General features: G+C 39.4%; 1 protein-coding gene across 2 annotated transcripts in view; it reads right to left on the reverse strand.

Annotated features, from left to right (window-relative positions):
* Window positions 1-16,325, reverse strand: part of LOC307047702 (semaphorin-7A) — a 53,869-nt gene that overhangs the window by 37,237 nt on the left and 307 nt on the right. For both annotated transcript variants that reach the window (XR_013810523.1, XM_079694825.1), the window contains exons 2-5: window positions 9,501-9,640; window positions 4,520-4,582; window positions 1,491-1,586; window positions 552-657 (exon numbers count right to left, since the gene is read on the reverse strand). Coding sequence is in view for 1 of the 2 variants with exons in the window: in XM_079694825.1 (XP_079550951.1) it covers window positions 552-657; window positions 1,491-1,586; window positions 4,520-4,582; window positions 9,501-9,640 (405 nt within the window). In the remaining variant the exon portion in view is untranslated. The remainder of the gene's footprint in view (window positions 1-551; window positions 658-1,490; window positions 1,587-4,519; window positions 4,583-9,500; window positions 9,641-16,325) is intronic.

Consider the following 16,325-nt stretch of genomic DNA (forward strand, 5'->3'; position numbering starts at 1 on the left):
CCTTTAGATAAGAGCAACCTATTAATTTCCATGTTATGAATAGAGAGATAATAAGAAGTCAGGTTGCTCCAGGGAGGCTGGGACTCTCACGTCTCACTCGGTTGCTCCACACTCAAATGGGCAAAGTTAATATAAACGCAGCTTCGATGCAAAATAAGATATTTAAGAAAGTGACACCTTTCTTGGATGAGAAAAGGTGAGACTTACTAACTGAGACACTGAGGAGAATTGACTGAAGAATTCATTACTTCTAACTTGTATCTTTTAACACTTTGAATGTATTTAACCACAGAGGCTTTTCTTACAGAAACTGAGCCCCACACAGTTTTGGTATCCAACGACGGTTGGTCCGAATATAAACAAAGCCAAATTCTGTTTTTAATCTAATGCCGTTTTTACACACTTTTAAGGTAAAATGTGGCTTTTTATGGCGTCCAATCAGATAACACTCATATGGGTCTTTAGACATCGTTTGTTGCTGCCTCCATCATGTTTATTTTCTAAATTGACTCCAGCGAGCAGAGCCGTATTTTCCTTTCTGAGTTTGTTACCTGCAGGAAAGCTGATGGACTTCTGGGACGGGTAGGGCGGTGAGATGTCAGAGGCCGACGCGATCTGCCCGTTCCCCTGGACGTCGGTCAGCACCGTCTCATTGACCTATCAGAGAGGGAAGAGCTGTTTCTGCCTGGAGGAAGTCTAGCATGTTAACCCCTGTTCACTCCAGGCATGCATTATGTATGCAGTAGGGGTGGGGGAAATAATCCATACATACAGAATAGTATCGCGCTACTTTGCGTGTCGATATTGTATCGATACACGGATGCCAAGTATCAATATTTTATTATATACATTTTTTTTTTTTATAGAAACTGTAGCGTATCCCTCCGAAAGATGGTGGTATATAAAACAGGAAGTTACGTTAAGACATTGCAATGGAAGTAACAAAAACAATTCCATCTCCTTTTCAGGTTCTAATAACACAAATTGTGTTATTTACATAAACTATTCATATTGCAAATACATTTTTTAACCAGGAAGGGAAGACGGACATGGATATGACCCATGTGATTTGCAATATATCGTATCGCAATACTTAGCATATCGTAGAATCACAATACTATCGTATCGTGGCTTAAGTATCGCGATAGTATCGTATCGTGGGGAGCCTGGTGATTCCCACCCCTAAGTCTTGCACTTCTTGAGATACATAGAGTCGTCTGAGTCTATATTTTACACTTTGCAATACCATGACCAGACACTTCCGTTCTCATGAGAGAAAACATCCTCCTAGGCAATAAGAAACTCCCGGCCTTCATCTAACCAGCCGAAGAAGTAAAGGAGCAAATGAGTGGATGCTAATTATAATCGATCTTGAGACTCTCTTGAAGGAGCCGCATTCGAAGCAGCAACCAATACAAAGTGTAATATATGCAAAATAACATACTGTACCCCTAGCCTTTCAAAATAATTTGTCTGAGAGAAACACTTACCAGCATCCAGCACCTGGGGCTCCCAGCATTTGTTCCACATATAATCATTGTGTCGTTTACTTTCTGAATGACGGTGATGAAATTATCACACTCCAGCTGTGAGAGAAAGAGGCAGCAAACGAGAGGGACAAAGGCAGAACATGAGGCAAAACCAAGAGTGAAAAGGGAGGCGATTAAACAGATTGGGACGGGGGAAAAGAGAACGTGTGGAAGAGTGATTGGAGACAAGTGGCGAGAGAAAACAAGACTGGTAAAACAAACAACAAGAGAGGAAGGTGGAATAGAGGCATAGTGGATCAAAGACCGGCTGCAACACAAAACAGATTACGAGAGCGAAAGCGGATTGCTCAGAGAGGGAGAGATTTAAGGAACATTGGAGGTGATCCATGCTCTGAACAATTTTGGCAGACAGCACACAGGAGGCTTAGCCCTGCAGTACAGCACTGCTCCACTCCATATGCATCACTTCTTCATTATCGGAAAGAAACGGGCTGCTTTCTCTACGGTATTACTGGATGGAGGACGGAAATGAATACTAAATAAAACCTTAAGGGCTGAATTCAAATGTGCATGGGCTTTCATGTCGAGCCATGTTTGTTGTAGCTTGTCTTTTAACAAAAAAAAAAAACACTTGCCGCATAAACTCTGATAAAATCGTGGATAAGTAAACAAGATGGAGGAAGGAAATCTTGAGGTCCAAAAAGCAGGGCCAGAGCTTGTGTAAGTGTGTAGGTGGATGTGTAGGTGTGTGTGTAGGTGGGTGTGTAAGTGTGTGTAGGTGGATGTGTGTGTAGGTGGATGTGTAGGCGAGTGGGTGAGCTGTGTAATTTAGACTTTTTTCTTTCTGTTCTTATATAAAAAGACTTTAGAGTTTGGGCATGTTTACAAAAGGTTCGTACTTGTCCAATGCACACATGTAGGACTTAAGTAGTATCATTTGTTATAGAACATGTTTAATGTTCAAAAAGCTCTTTATTTTTTTCAAACTGCGCATACTGTATAGGTTTATTTTTCCGCTACTTGCTTGCCCCTCCCCCGTAACCTGTCTGCCTCTTTTCCCCTACTACCCCCCCTACCCGACTTGTAAAGCGACCTTGGGTTTCGTGAAAGGCGCTATATAAATATTATGTATTATTATTATTATTATTATTATTATTATTATTATTATTATACTGTGAACTTTGGGATTTTAGCCTTCGCAGACCATTTACATGCACAATAACCTATAAAAAGCATGATAAGGATCCGTGTTATGCGGACGATTAAGCGGTTGTAGACTTATCTCACTGGGACTAATGCCTAATATGAACCTTCAAAGCTGGTCCCAAAATGTATTAATGCTTCACGTTTTGTAGTTTTACTCTACTGCTTGGTAAATGTCTCTCAGCACTGACAAAAAACATGTTCATTGGAATATCAGCCAAGTGTCCCGAGGAAAAACATGCATATTTAATTATATCGCCCTGATTTATGTCCGACGTGCAGCACTGGTACAGGACGCAGTGTGCCCTTCAGAGAGCGGGGCAGCAAGTAAGGAAACTGAGTTGGGGTTGGTGTGCACGCTCGTAAACCCTAAATCTTTCTCTAACCTTAAACATGTTGGAATGGACCTAAACATACTTCTAACCTAATCCAGGGTTTCACAGAGAAATATATGAATGTATAACTATTTCCAGTTGTGTGTATGTTTGGGAGTATATAATGTTTGATTTGATTAGATTTATTTTGAATGTGTAAAAACATAATACAAAAATGTAACATGATAATTATTATGCAATATAAAATTATTCGGTGTCAAATTGATATACAAAAATATTACTGATTCTAAATTGTATTTAAACAAATGATCTACTTAATTACACATCAGAAAAGGGGTGTGAAGAACACTTATTTAATCCCACCCCTTCTCCCAAAAACCAAATTACTAACATGTATATACATTTATTTTTTTCTTAAAGAAATACATTTGTTATTGAAAAATGTAAGAACAAAACAAAAACAGATGAATAGACAACAGATAAATAAACAAACAAATAAGTTGTCTCCTTGTTTTTTTGGCCGATGGGCAAACAATGATACTGCGTGTTGACTGTGACCATCATGGAACCAATTGACTCGAAGCTACACCCGGCTTTTGTTCCGTCTTTAATAATTCTAAAAAAGCAGGCATTTAGTTATGTGCACATTAAGCACCAATCCCTTGCAGGTGCACGAACCTCTTGGCTATGAAAACGCAGAAAGAATAATTTGCCTTTGAGCTTTAAAATAACGACAGAGAATGTAATCATATCAGATGTATCCCATCGAAAGTAATACATTAGGCTAAGTAGGGACTGGAACATGAATTATCTTTGTATCTATTGAGCGAATGCAGAATGTTTGCCTTGAGAATAAATGGAACTTGATCGTCCTGTAATTGCAATCATGAAAATGAGTGTGGAGATGATTAATTATTGAAAATTATCTTGGTCTTCAAGAATCTTTAAATACTAAGACATCTGCTTTTCTTGCCAGGCATTTCTTTGTGTCTTATTATAAGCAGCAAATCAGTCAGCATTGCACCAAGGCCTCTTGAGGTTATTACTAACCCTCGGAGTATTTCGCATTAGCTTCCCCACGCTATTAGATATATTTCAGGTTGAATATTGTATGAGTCTCTGGATATTTGCTCAGTCTCTCTCTGGAACCTCTTTAAATTATGCACTGCAATTACCAACAGCTCACTCATCTGTTTGTTTGTTTTGAGGTGAAGCTGTCTCCTGTGCAATGTGATCCCGTCTGTATAAATTAACATTATTTATACATTTGTCTTTATTGCATCTGCTTGTTGGAATTATTTGCTTTTTTATATATCCTCGCAAAAAAAAAATTGAATCTTAATAGCTGAATTAAACTTGGGAAATCAAACCTCACTGATGTGCGACTGCAGATGATGATGATGATGATGGGGATGATGAAGATGATGATGAGGAGGAGGAGAGTGCTTTGCAGGGGTGATGGAGGTGCTGACTGTGAGGATGAGTTGCTACCTCGAGTGGTGCAGCCTTTGCCTTGCAGGTATCAATTGCAGTCTGGTCAGATGCCGCTGGGATCTGTGGGAGGAAGGGATGTTTAGTTAGTGCCAAGTTCTTTCACACTGCCTTGTATCAGCAAGAAAACTGCGACCTTACTGCAACTGCTACAACACAATGTTCACGGTAAAAATCTGCTGTCGTAGATCGATAACAGTTCTGTTATATACATTCAATTGCCTTCAACCTGACCTCCTGTGCTTTACACATGCTCCTTTTCAGGTGTATATCAGTATGTAGTGTCTCTATTTTAAAGAGTCCTCTCCTGCTGATGTTCAGGTGTATATCAGTATGTAGTGTCTCTACTTTAAAGAGTCCTCTCCTGTTGATGTTCAGGTGTATATCAGTATGTAGTGTCTCTACTTTAAAGAGTCCTCTCCTGCTGATGTTCAGGTGTATATCAGTATGTAGTGTCTCTACTTTAAAGAGTCCTCTCCTGTTGATGTTCAGGTGTATATCAGTATGTAGTATCTCTACTTTAAAGAGTTCTCTCCTGCTGATGTTCAGGTGTATCTCAGTTTGTTGTGTCTCTACTTTAAAGAGTCCTCTCCTGTTGATGTTCAGGTGTATATCAGTATGTAGTGTCTCTACTTTAAAGAGTCCTCTCCTGCTGATGTTCAGGTGTATATCAGTATGTAGTGTCTCTACTTTAAAGAGTCCTCTCCTGCTGATGTTCAGGTGTATATCAGTATGTAGTGTCTCTACTTTAAAGAGTCCTCTCCTGCTGATGTTCAGCTGTATATCAGTATGTAGTGTCTGTACTTTAAAGAGTCCTCTCCTGCTGATGTTCAGGTGTATATCAGTATGTAGTGTCTCTACTTTAAAGAGTCCTCTCCTGCTGATGTTCAGGTGTATATCAGTATGTAGTGTCTGTACTTTAAAGAGTCCTCTCCTGCTGATGTTCAGGTGTATATCAGTATGTAGTGTCTCTACTTTAAAGAGTCCTCTCCTGCTGATGTTCAGGTGTATATCAGTATGTAGTGTCTCTACTTTAAAGAGTCCTCTCCTGCTGATGTTCAGGTGTCTATCAGTATGTAGTGTCTCTACTTTAAAGAGTCCTCTCCTGCTGATGTTCAGGTGTATATCAGTATGTAGTGTCTCTACTTTAAAGAGTCCTCTCCTGCTGATGTTCAGGTGTATATCAGTATGTAGTGTCTCTACTTTAAAGAGTCCTCTCCTGTTGATGTTCAGGTGTATATCAGTATGTAGTGTCTCTACTTTAAAGAGTCCTCTCCTGCTGATGTTCAGGTGTATATCAGTATGTAGTGTCTCTACTTTAAAGAGTCCTCTCCTGCTGATGTTCAGGTGTATATCAGTATGTAGTGTCTCTACTTTAAAGAGTCCTCTCCTGCTGATGTTCAGGTGTATATCAGTATGTAGTGTCTCTACTTTAAAGAGTCCTCTCCTGCTAATGTTCATGTGTATATCAGTATGTAGTGTCTCTACTTTAAAGAGTCCTCTCCTGTTGATGTTCAGGTGTATATCAGTATGTAGTGTCTCTACTTTAAAGAGTCCTCTCCTGCTGATGTTCAGGTGTATATCAGTATGTAGTGTCTCTACTTTAAAGAGTCCTCTCCTGCTGATGTTCAGGTGTATATCAGTATGTAGTGTCTCTACTTTAAAGAGTCCTCTCCTGCTGATGTTCAGGTGTATATCAGTATGTAGTGTCTCTACTTTAAAGAGTCCTCTCCTGCTAATGTTCAGGTGTATATCAGTATGTAGTGTCTCTACTTTAAAGAGTCCTCTCCTGTTGATGTTCAGGTGTATATCAGTATGTAGTGTCTCTACTTTAAAGAGTCCTCTCCTGCTGATGTTCAGGTGTATATCAGTATGTAGTGTCTCTACTTTAAAGAGTCCTCTCCTGCTGATGTTCAGGTGTCTATCAGTATGTAGTGTCTCTACTTTAAAGAGTCCTCTCCTGCTGATGTTCAGGTGTATATCAGTATGTAGTGTCTCTACTTTAAAGAGTCCTCTCCTGCTGATGTTCAGGTGTATATCAGTATGTAGTGTCTCTACTTTAAAGAGTCCTCTCCTGCTGATGTTCAGGTGTATATCAGTATGTAGTGTCTCTACTTTAAAGAGTCCTCTCCTGCTGATGTTCAGGTGTATATCAGTATGTAGTGTCTCTACTGGGACATGTCTTCATGCTTTAATGTTCAAAAAGCTCTTTATTTTTCTCAAAACTACTCTTTTCACCCTCTGTCTGGAACAGAGCCCAGTCTGCTCTGATTTGTTAGCTGGCCGGCTCTGTTGTGATTGGTTAACCACTTAGAGATGTCCCGCCCCTTATCCTATAAAGTATAACATGTTGGAGCGCTAGCCAATATAAGCGTGACTGTTACCTAATGATGTCACTACAGTTACAGAAGTAAACGAGGAGTCCGATGGAGGCAGAAACTTTTGGATTCTAGCCTTTACAGACAAAAACACAAAAACATATAACTACCACCAAAAGGAGAAGCGTGAAAGTGATGCTCCCAGTACATACAGTATATGTCAAAAACAGTGACGAGCAGTTTAACAAAAGCGTCACAGATAATCCAATCAAGAGTTATGTAACCCATGTAGGATCTACCTGCACTTATTCACACTTGCACCGGCACATATATATATATATATATATATATATATATATTTATAAACCTTCTCATTGTTATCATTATTATCATTGTGAGAACTCTTCTCTGTACCGTCCTCATTTCATTCTTATTCTGAGGCTGCTTTAACACAATTTACGTTTGGGCATGAATGAAGGTTTATAGTATCTCGTCTTGATGATTCAGAATGAACTTATCTTTTGGGAAATCTGAAAAGTGTTGAGCCCCTCAGTCAAACCAATATTGTTTCAACGTTGTGAAGTAAATGAATGTTGTGTGGAGTAATAAATGTCTCCCACTAGAATTGTTGGTTTCACTCAAGAAGCCCTCAGTCTTTATCTGTGTCTGATGTTTTTAAGAATTTAAATTATTCTTCTGTTATGCTCCGCTGAACTACCCTTCACTGGAAATAAGTTGTGACAGAATCTCACTACAGTGTGAGTGAGTGAATGACACCATCAAGCATCAACGACAACTCATCCCCAGCAGTTGCTTACCCGCTCGTCTTTTCCTCTCCACTGAGGAGAACCCAACACTAAGCCAGCAGTCATTCCGAAAATGCAAAGCTTAGTCATATTTGAATGAGACATCGAGACAAGCTTACGGTCGTTTCAATTTGTCAAGCTTGTCACTGCTGACACTGAAGCCCACACCGTGTGTTATCTTGAGCCATGTTGACATTAATAACCAAATGAGTGTTTGCTTTTCTCACAGAGAGATATATGTGTAGCTTCATCAATGTATGCATGACCCAACTCCCTCTGTGCTCCGCGGCTGAACTGCTCAGTGGTCGGTCAGTCGTATCATCTCTCTCTCTACCATCTCTAACCTCACATCAGGAGGGCGACTTTGTTTGTTATCCTCTGGTAGAGTACGGAAAACAGTAACATAACCCTAAGCCTAGAGGCAAGGGGAAACAGCTGGCCATCTTTATCTGAAGTGAAAAATAAACCCATTTTACCAACACCAAATTAGGTTTTTTAAACACAGAGAAACCTGCAAAGACTCCTTTCCAATTATAAATCAGTCAATTCATATTAAACTGCTAATATTTATTTAGAGCTTGCCCAGTCTTTTCAACCCCTCAAAGCTCTTATATACCTCAGCCATGCCTTTGGAAGAAATGTGGGTTAAGGTATCTTTCCCAAGGATCCTTCGAAATGTTCAAAACAGTCAAAGCATTTCTTGTTATTCAATCATATTTTGCAAACCATAGTAGGTTATTTTTGGAACAGTGGAAAGACTAACACATATTCATTTTTGTTTTTCAAGTTTGAATAAAGCGTGTTTTAGGTACAGTTGTGGTTTGGTATAAGTCTAAATAATATAAGATATATTCCTGTTTGCCATACCGTTGTATTTCCACACAGGTGTCGGGTTTCCATCACTGTTTATCACAGCTGGAGACGATCAATACCTTTGATTACTGCAGATGTATTTACTCTTAATGCTGATTGTAACCTTTCCAACTATAGGTGTTGGTGGGGGGTTTTTTTAGGGAAAGGGAACCTTTTACATACTTTTTAGACAAACTGAAATGTATAAAGTAAAATTTAGTTAGAGGTGGTTATTTGTTCTGACAATGTCTTTACTTTTATAGACCAATCACCACTGTGTGTACATGCCCATACAGTTCAGAGAGGAAGTTTCATCAGGCAATAGAAGTGAAAACACATGGAGAAGTACAACGGGTATGCAAGGACTTTAACTGTGGCTCAACCTTTAGGACTTAGCTAACTATTTTAGCTACTTGCATAAGATTTATATATGAACACCAATTGGTTATTGGACAAAGTGGTTTTGAAGTGGACTTACTTAAATACAGTAGTTAGTATTTCATATTATGGTTGGCAATTTATCTTTTTAAATGTGGCAGCAGAGTGGTTCTCCATTACAAAAGACTGTCAGGAGCTGAGCTATCTATTATATATTTATATGAGCCTTAGTATTACATATCCACCTGGTTGTCATGTTTGCATCACTGTTGATCGGAGCTGGAGCAGATATATACCAGATGTATTTTTAAATGTTGTACAACCTTTCCCATTAAAGACAAAAGCCAGATGTCAGTGGGTTCTGATGGGTATGTTGTCAAATGGGAAAGGGACTTCAGCACAATTTGGACACAAACCGTATTTTAAAAGTTCGATTTTGCCAAGATTTAGGCCAAGTGGACCTACTTAGAGACAGCAGTTAGTATTTCATATCGTGGTTGGTAATGTATCTTTTGAAATGTGGCAGCAGAGTGGTTCTCGATTGCAAAAGACTGTCAGGAGCTGAGAGATAAATGCCGCAGAATATTAGAGTGTGAAGACAGTCAGTCAGCTAGATGTGGAGTGTACCTGCACGTCGCGGACCCCTCTGTTAGTGAACGTCAACACATAGACCATCGCCTGGCCACCAACGTACACCGTGTCGCTTCCTTCCTGGTGGTACATGCTGATGTAGTTCTCAGGTTTGTTGAAGTGGAACCTGGAGGGCTCTGTGGATCAAAGCAAAGTGGATTAGAGAAAGGCAGGCAAGAGCTTTGAGTATTGTGTTGTTTGAATTGTTAAAATGTTTGTTTTGAGGTTTTGAAATGAAAATGTGCCCTGAGGTTACAAAGTTACATTAATATAAATGAACTGAACTCTTATCAAATCAAGACAAACAACAACACCTAATTCAGATTCAGAACACAACACTACTGCTTTTATCATTTGGTAATAATTCGGGATGTAACGATACCAAAAACTCACGGTACGATAATATCGCGATAAAAAGTCCACGGTAGGATATTTATCGCAATATTGAAAAATAAAGGAAACAAATTTGAATATTTTTAATTAATTTTTTTATTTCTTCATTAAATAATAAATCTAATTTGTAGAGCATTTTAGTAGGATCGTAGTATTTTAAAGTGTCAACAATATAATAATCAGACCCTGCAATAGAATAAGTCAAGTTTCACTTTAGTTTTTCAAGTAACTCAACTCTAACTCACTCACTCAGCATCATCAAGGTTATCTTTTAGGAATATGAGCATGTCCACATTTCCAGGTAGAAGCTGGGATGTTTGGGCGTTTACGATATCCCCTGCTGTGGAAAAAACTCTCTTTCTTGGTACTGGTGTTGCTGGGACAGATAGACATGCTTTGGGCAGTGGGTCAAACTGTGCATTGTCTCTCCACCGCTTCAAAAACAATAACGTTTTTGCCAAGAAGGTGAGGCTTATTGACAGGGCGAGATATAAATATACTGTTGGTACTTGTCTATGTCTCTAGGTATGTAGATGTAGCCCTGCAAATACCATGTCCTTTTGTGTTATCTGTTGTTTTATGTTTATGTTGTAACCATGTTGGACTGGTCTCCCTTGAAAAAGAGATCGATTGTCTCAATGGGACCATCTGGTTAAATAAAGGTTTTAAAAAAAAAATTATTGAATAATTTTTTTTTAAATCGTGGTAGATTTTGTCAGTCTCACGACGGTATTGAGAAATCCATTTACCACGATATCGCGATATTCGATATATCGTTACATCCCTAGTAATAATAAATAGTAGGGAATGAAAAAGAAAAGGAAAAATAACAGATACAGCATTTGTTCAGAGTTTGAAAAGCAATTTCCAGATGATTGAAATGTAATCAAATAAACAGCTAAAGATAAAAAGAGATTCAGCGTAATAGTAAAAGATTCATAAAGAAAAGGTTAAACACAATAACAAAAGGTCAATCCATTAAACCCACATTGACTTAGAGGAGGTTGTTTAAAAAGATGATCCAGATTTAGCCGGCCTAAGCTCCTCAAGCAGGTCGAGTGAAACCTTTGCATTTTAATCAACATTTATCCTGCCGTCAAAATCTGAACCATCTCGAGGAATTCTGGATTCAAACTGGTCCGGTTTACCAAAACACTCGATCTGATGATACTGCCCTTTGTGCTTTTAAATTAAACATGGGGTCTTTACTGACACCTTGCCTTGGTGTTGGAGGAAAAGGGCATTCAGTGGGAGCATATATATCACTGAAATAATCATGCGGGCGAATACCATCAACAGATGCTTGCATTACTCTCAGGACTCCCCCAGACGTCTGACAAGCACACGAGGCATTTCTGATTCACCCATCCAACCAGACTCACCTACTGTGTATATACGGCAACTCTGCCAGCATTCACATTTCTACGATTCCAAAAGCATGTGATTCATGAATAATATGCACTAAAACAAATTTTCGAGACATGAGTTCTACCATAAAAAGGTTAAATAACACATCAAAGTTACAAGCCTCTTAACGGGCTACCAGCTTTTCTTCCTATCTTTGTTCCAGAAGTACATTTATATTTTAAGAACTTTTGCTTTAAAGAGCTTAAAAGCTTTGACGCAATCCAACCAGGTGCCTGTTAAAGCTTTGAGGCAAAACTTAGATTAAAATAGAGTCATAACAGTGAATCTTTCATTTTTCCCTTTCATCTTTAACAAAAATACATCATGACATCAATATGTAATTCCAGACTAATGGTGCATGTTCTCTGTGTCTTAATACAAGTAGACGAGCTAATAGTCACTAAACCTGATTCAGCGGTCATGGTTGGTCACATGGTATTTGTAATGATTTCTTCTCATCCCTGAGATAAAACAGAAATCCAGTTTGACAGCAGAGCAAGATGAAGTGATGGTGATCACTGATAACGGGTTGCTAGCCAACCAACTAAGTTTCTATGGAAACTGTGGCCTCTCTGATTGGTGGGAATCTAGTTGAAGATGCTCGTTCTTCACAAGGAAGTAAATAATGTACAAGAAGGGCCAATGTGACAGATGGTGTAGGTAACAACTTACATATTAGATGTACTGCCGCCTGTATCCCCATAATAATGTTGGGTTACAATGGTTGAGGTATATAGTTGACACAATATTATTATTTGTTTTCTATTTAGTGGATATACTGTGTGTATTTTTCTTCCATAGTTGAACACTTTCAAATTGAATATAACCATTAAAAACATGTTTTTTGTTATGTTGAGGGTAGCTAACAGGCTTACTTAATTTGGGTTATTTAAACAAAGACAGAGGCACAAAGACAGCTTGGCTTTTGGAATAAGTGACAACATACATTTGACACAGTTCAATTGTTAATCTGCGGACCTACGTTAAGTTCAAAGAAAGTAAAAACAGAAGTGGCTGGTTGCTACACTGAATTATTGAGGTTTTAGTTGGAATAAGTTGCACCTTTCTTGCATATTTGATTACTTTAAAACACATCTTTGCCAATCCAACAAAGATACTATGTAAACAATCTGGGTTTTAATGACGAACTAATGTAATATATCCGTCAGGCCTCAAGGCATAGCCACAATAGTCCGAACAGCACTGCATTTAGGTTAGCAACATTGAATGTAAACATGCACACACATTTTTTTTTCTCAAGAAAACATCACAAGGATCCTTCAAAGTCGCACCTTAGCCAAACCCCTCCCCCGCCTATGCTGTCCCAGTTCTCTGAAGAGCCAAAAGCACAAAGGAAGAACAGGATGTACAGTGTTCTTTATCAGCTTCCTTCTCCATGTCACACAGACACAACTGAAATGTCATATTCTGGATGTAATAAATGTGCTTACTTCCCTCTATCTCTTAGCTGGCTTTTATTTTTCTGTTTTCCGTAGACATGTAATCATTGCTGGGTGCAAACCGTGAATCTTTTAAAAGGTCATGAAAATCTTTCTTGTTTTTCAATTCAAGGGCTATAGAAGTTCCTTCATCTCAGAGAACCATGTCATTCTTCAATCAAACCAAATTATTTTCCAATTAGAGAGTCACAAAAAACGCCTAATTGCACTGAGAAATGAATGAGGAATAAAGTGCAGTTGTTCTTGTTGTTCGGAGTAGTTTCAAACTCAACTAAAACAAAGCATACTTAAAAAGAGGCAGAGCTTTTGAAGTTCACCATCAACCGCTGCAATTTATAGAACATTTGACCGTAAAGGTGTTGAGAAGATGGACCTCTAGGTTATCCTTTAAGTAACACAAGTCAGGCCTCTGGTTCAATCGGGTATTGAGGTGCTAGGCCTCCAACTAGACAAAAGGTCAACGCAAGAGATGCCTGAACTTTGGCAGAATGTTCTGATATTTAGGATACAGCCATAGATGTCAAATTAGTCTTGAGACGAGCTGTTCGCTCTCTTTCAAATCCTTCGCTCACTTTCTGTCTCCACATGCCTATCCTCTGACTCCCTAACTTTGACCAAACTTCCTCATAAATCGTGATCTGAACATGAATCAAGATTAATATTACACACACTCTTGTTTAATGTATATGTTATTGGTTTAGAAGCTGAACTAATAACTCATTTTGTACAATTATGATTATCACGCTTAAAGCCAGTGTGTAGCCCTGCAGATGTTCCCTTGAAGCTATGTGCTCATCTAACATGCAAAGTGGGGACCATTCACTCGGTACGGACCTATGCGCTGTCCATGGTGCTGACATAATGCCCGCCCCAAAACTGCTGCAGATTATTGTAAAGGTTTTGCATTTAAGGCTCAAATTATAAAGATGAATCCTTCTATATTTTGTTCGACTAAACTCTCTAAAGCAAAAACGTACAATGGTAGCTTTCAAAGAGGAATAATTAAAAGTAGAATGCTCCTCCGTTTTTTAAGTGATATATTTTCCTGCATTGCAGTTGTATACACTTATTGTAATATGTTTGGACGAATGTGTCTGCCAAATGAATGCAGTAATCATGTACTAAGCTCTTAAAAGCCATGACATCATTTCCACCATTAAAGGTGGGGGTAAGTTTGAGAAACCGGCTCGAGATACACTTTTTGTTATATTCCATGGAATGCTCTCAACATCCCGATAGCAATGAATATCTGAAGTGCTTTGACAAAAATACATAAAATAATGTCATCTGTGGAAGCCATGGTTCTGTAAAAAGCTCAACCAATCATCTGAGCCGGCCCGGCTAAAATAACTGGATGGCCTACCTGCCTGTCAGCCTTCCATCTGTGCACAAACTTATCTCGTGCCCTCATTGGTCATGTGCACGTTCGTGTGTGTTGGAGGAGGGGCTCTGTAAGGGGGGGAAGATTTGTTCCGGCTGTGTATTTTCAAACTCTAGCGCACGCGAGCTGGTTTCTTCAAAATTACCTACCCCACCTTTAAACAAACCTTATTTCAACCTGAATCTTAAAACCAGTGTTAGCCCTGCAGAAGTTCCTTGAAAGTATGTGCTTATCTCACATGCAAAGTGGGGACCCTTCACCTTGTAGGCTGAAATGTAACCAGCCCTAAAAAAGCTCCAGATTATTATGAAGGTTTTTGCGCTCTAGTCTCAAACTGTAAAGAACAACATATGTGGCTCTCATTCCTTGTCAATCAATAAGCAATTTGTCATTGCAGCTCTACAACTGTTCAACATTTTGTCTATTTATGGGTATACTAAACCCTCTACAACAGATTGCAGATACACTTAACATTGTAGTCTTCAAGATGGAAGAATTAAATGTACAATGCACTTGTTTGTTTGGCAGGGAAACCGTCTTCTCACTCCTGCAGTTTTGTGCACTTATTGTAATAGCTTTGGACAAATGTGTCTGCCAAATGAATGCAAAGTCATTCATTCACTAAGCCCCTTCAAGCCATCACAGCATTTCCAACCTCAGATGAACCCCATTTTCACTGAATGTTAAAGCCATTATGTATCTCTGATAAAGTTCCTTGAAGCTATGTTCTCATCTAACGCGCAACGTGGGGACCCTTCACCTTGTGAGGACCTCTGTGCTGTCTACGGTGCTGACATATAGCCAGCCCTTCAGCAGCTGCAGATTATTGAGAAGGCTCTGCACTCCAGGCTCAATGTGCGCACTTGATTGATTCCCTCTGACAGTGTATTTTAACCGTGTGAGTGTGTGCGAGATAATCCTGTCACTACAGGCATGAACAGCCCTCCCTGCCATAGCATAACAACGAGTTTGATTGATATGACTTGCACGTCCGGGGCCGTCATCTTGTGCGTTTTGTACTGTGTTCAACCGCGGGGAGGGGAGGCATACAGATCCATATAACTTGACACACAACCCCCATCTCTACTGATTGCTGAATACATTAGAGGAGTGTGTGTGTGGTGTAAAAAATGCGTGAGTGGAATAGATAACTAGGGGGTTGGCTTGGAATTTTCCATTTCAAAGCCCTCCTCTCCATTTCTCTCCATGTCTGTATGTGTAAAAGAACATAATGTATTTATGAAGGGTTTTACTCTATTGCAACCCTCTCTTTCCAGGTGCTGGACTCCAGTGCTGCAGTGAAGCAGCTGCTGTGTCCCGCATTGCAGCTCCGCAAGGACGCGGGAGCCCCACCGATTGTGTCAACCCCCAAAGAGTCATATTTCAAAGCAACGATGATTTTCCGAGGTGGCACGCGGCTCTTTTAAAGGGTACAACCTCACAATGGTCAAGGCAAACCGGCGCCATATTACTCCAGGAGGAGAGGAGAGGTTGTTTTTTATTAAAGTGCCTCTGGATTTAGTCCTCTCACTGCGCCTGGGGGTGCTGATGTGGAGGGACAGGCGCCAATAAAACCCCATGTGTGCCAATGATAGGGACGGTGCATTTATATATATAAAAAAGTGAGCATTCAGATACCTTGCATTGCACTGAGAAAGAAAAAGCCATTACACAAGTTGTCCAAAAAAACAAAGGAAAAAACAAAAGTTGCACAAATCACATCAAAAATAATTAATACATATGGCAATTGGAATCTTGGACTATAAATGGAAACACACGAGGACACACTTAACACAAGTCTTAACACATGTGACATTTTAGTAATTGTAAGATAATAAAGCAGATCAGTTTTTCTCCAGATGTTCATCCTGTAAAAGCCAGTTAACATGTGTGCCGGCCTGAATGGTGGAGCGCGTAATTTACTACTCGGTCAGTGGGGGGAGGGCGGTGTTTTAAGAGATTAATCCACAGCCCCGTCAATATGGCTTTATGCGTGCCGTTTGTGCATATTTTGCAAAGGACAAAAACATCACGAAGAGAACTGGGGTAAAAAAAACTAGCTACATCACCTCGACTAACCTCTCACTGTGTTAATTCATTCGTCCATCCAACCATACAGCCATTCATTGATCCATCACCTACAAAACACTTGACATCGCTAAATAAAACACCTACATCGCA

The sequence above is a fragment of the Notothenia rossii genome (genome assembly GCF_949606895.1).
Source record: "Notothenia rossii genome assembly, chromosome: 7".
NCBI lineage: Eukaryota > Metazoa > Chordata > Actinopteri > Perciformes > Nototheniidae > Notothenia > Notothenia rossii.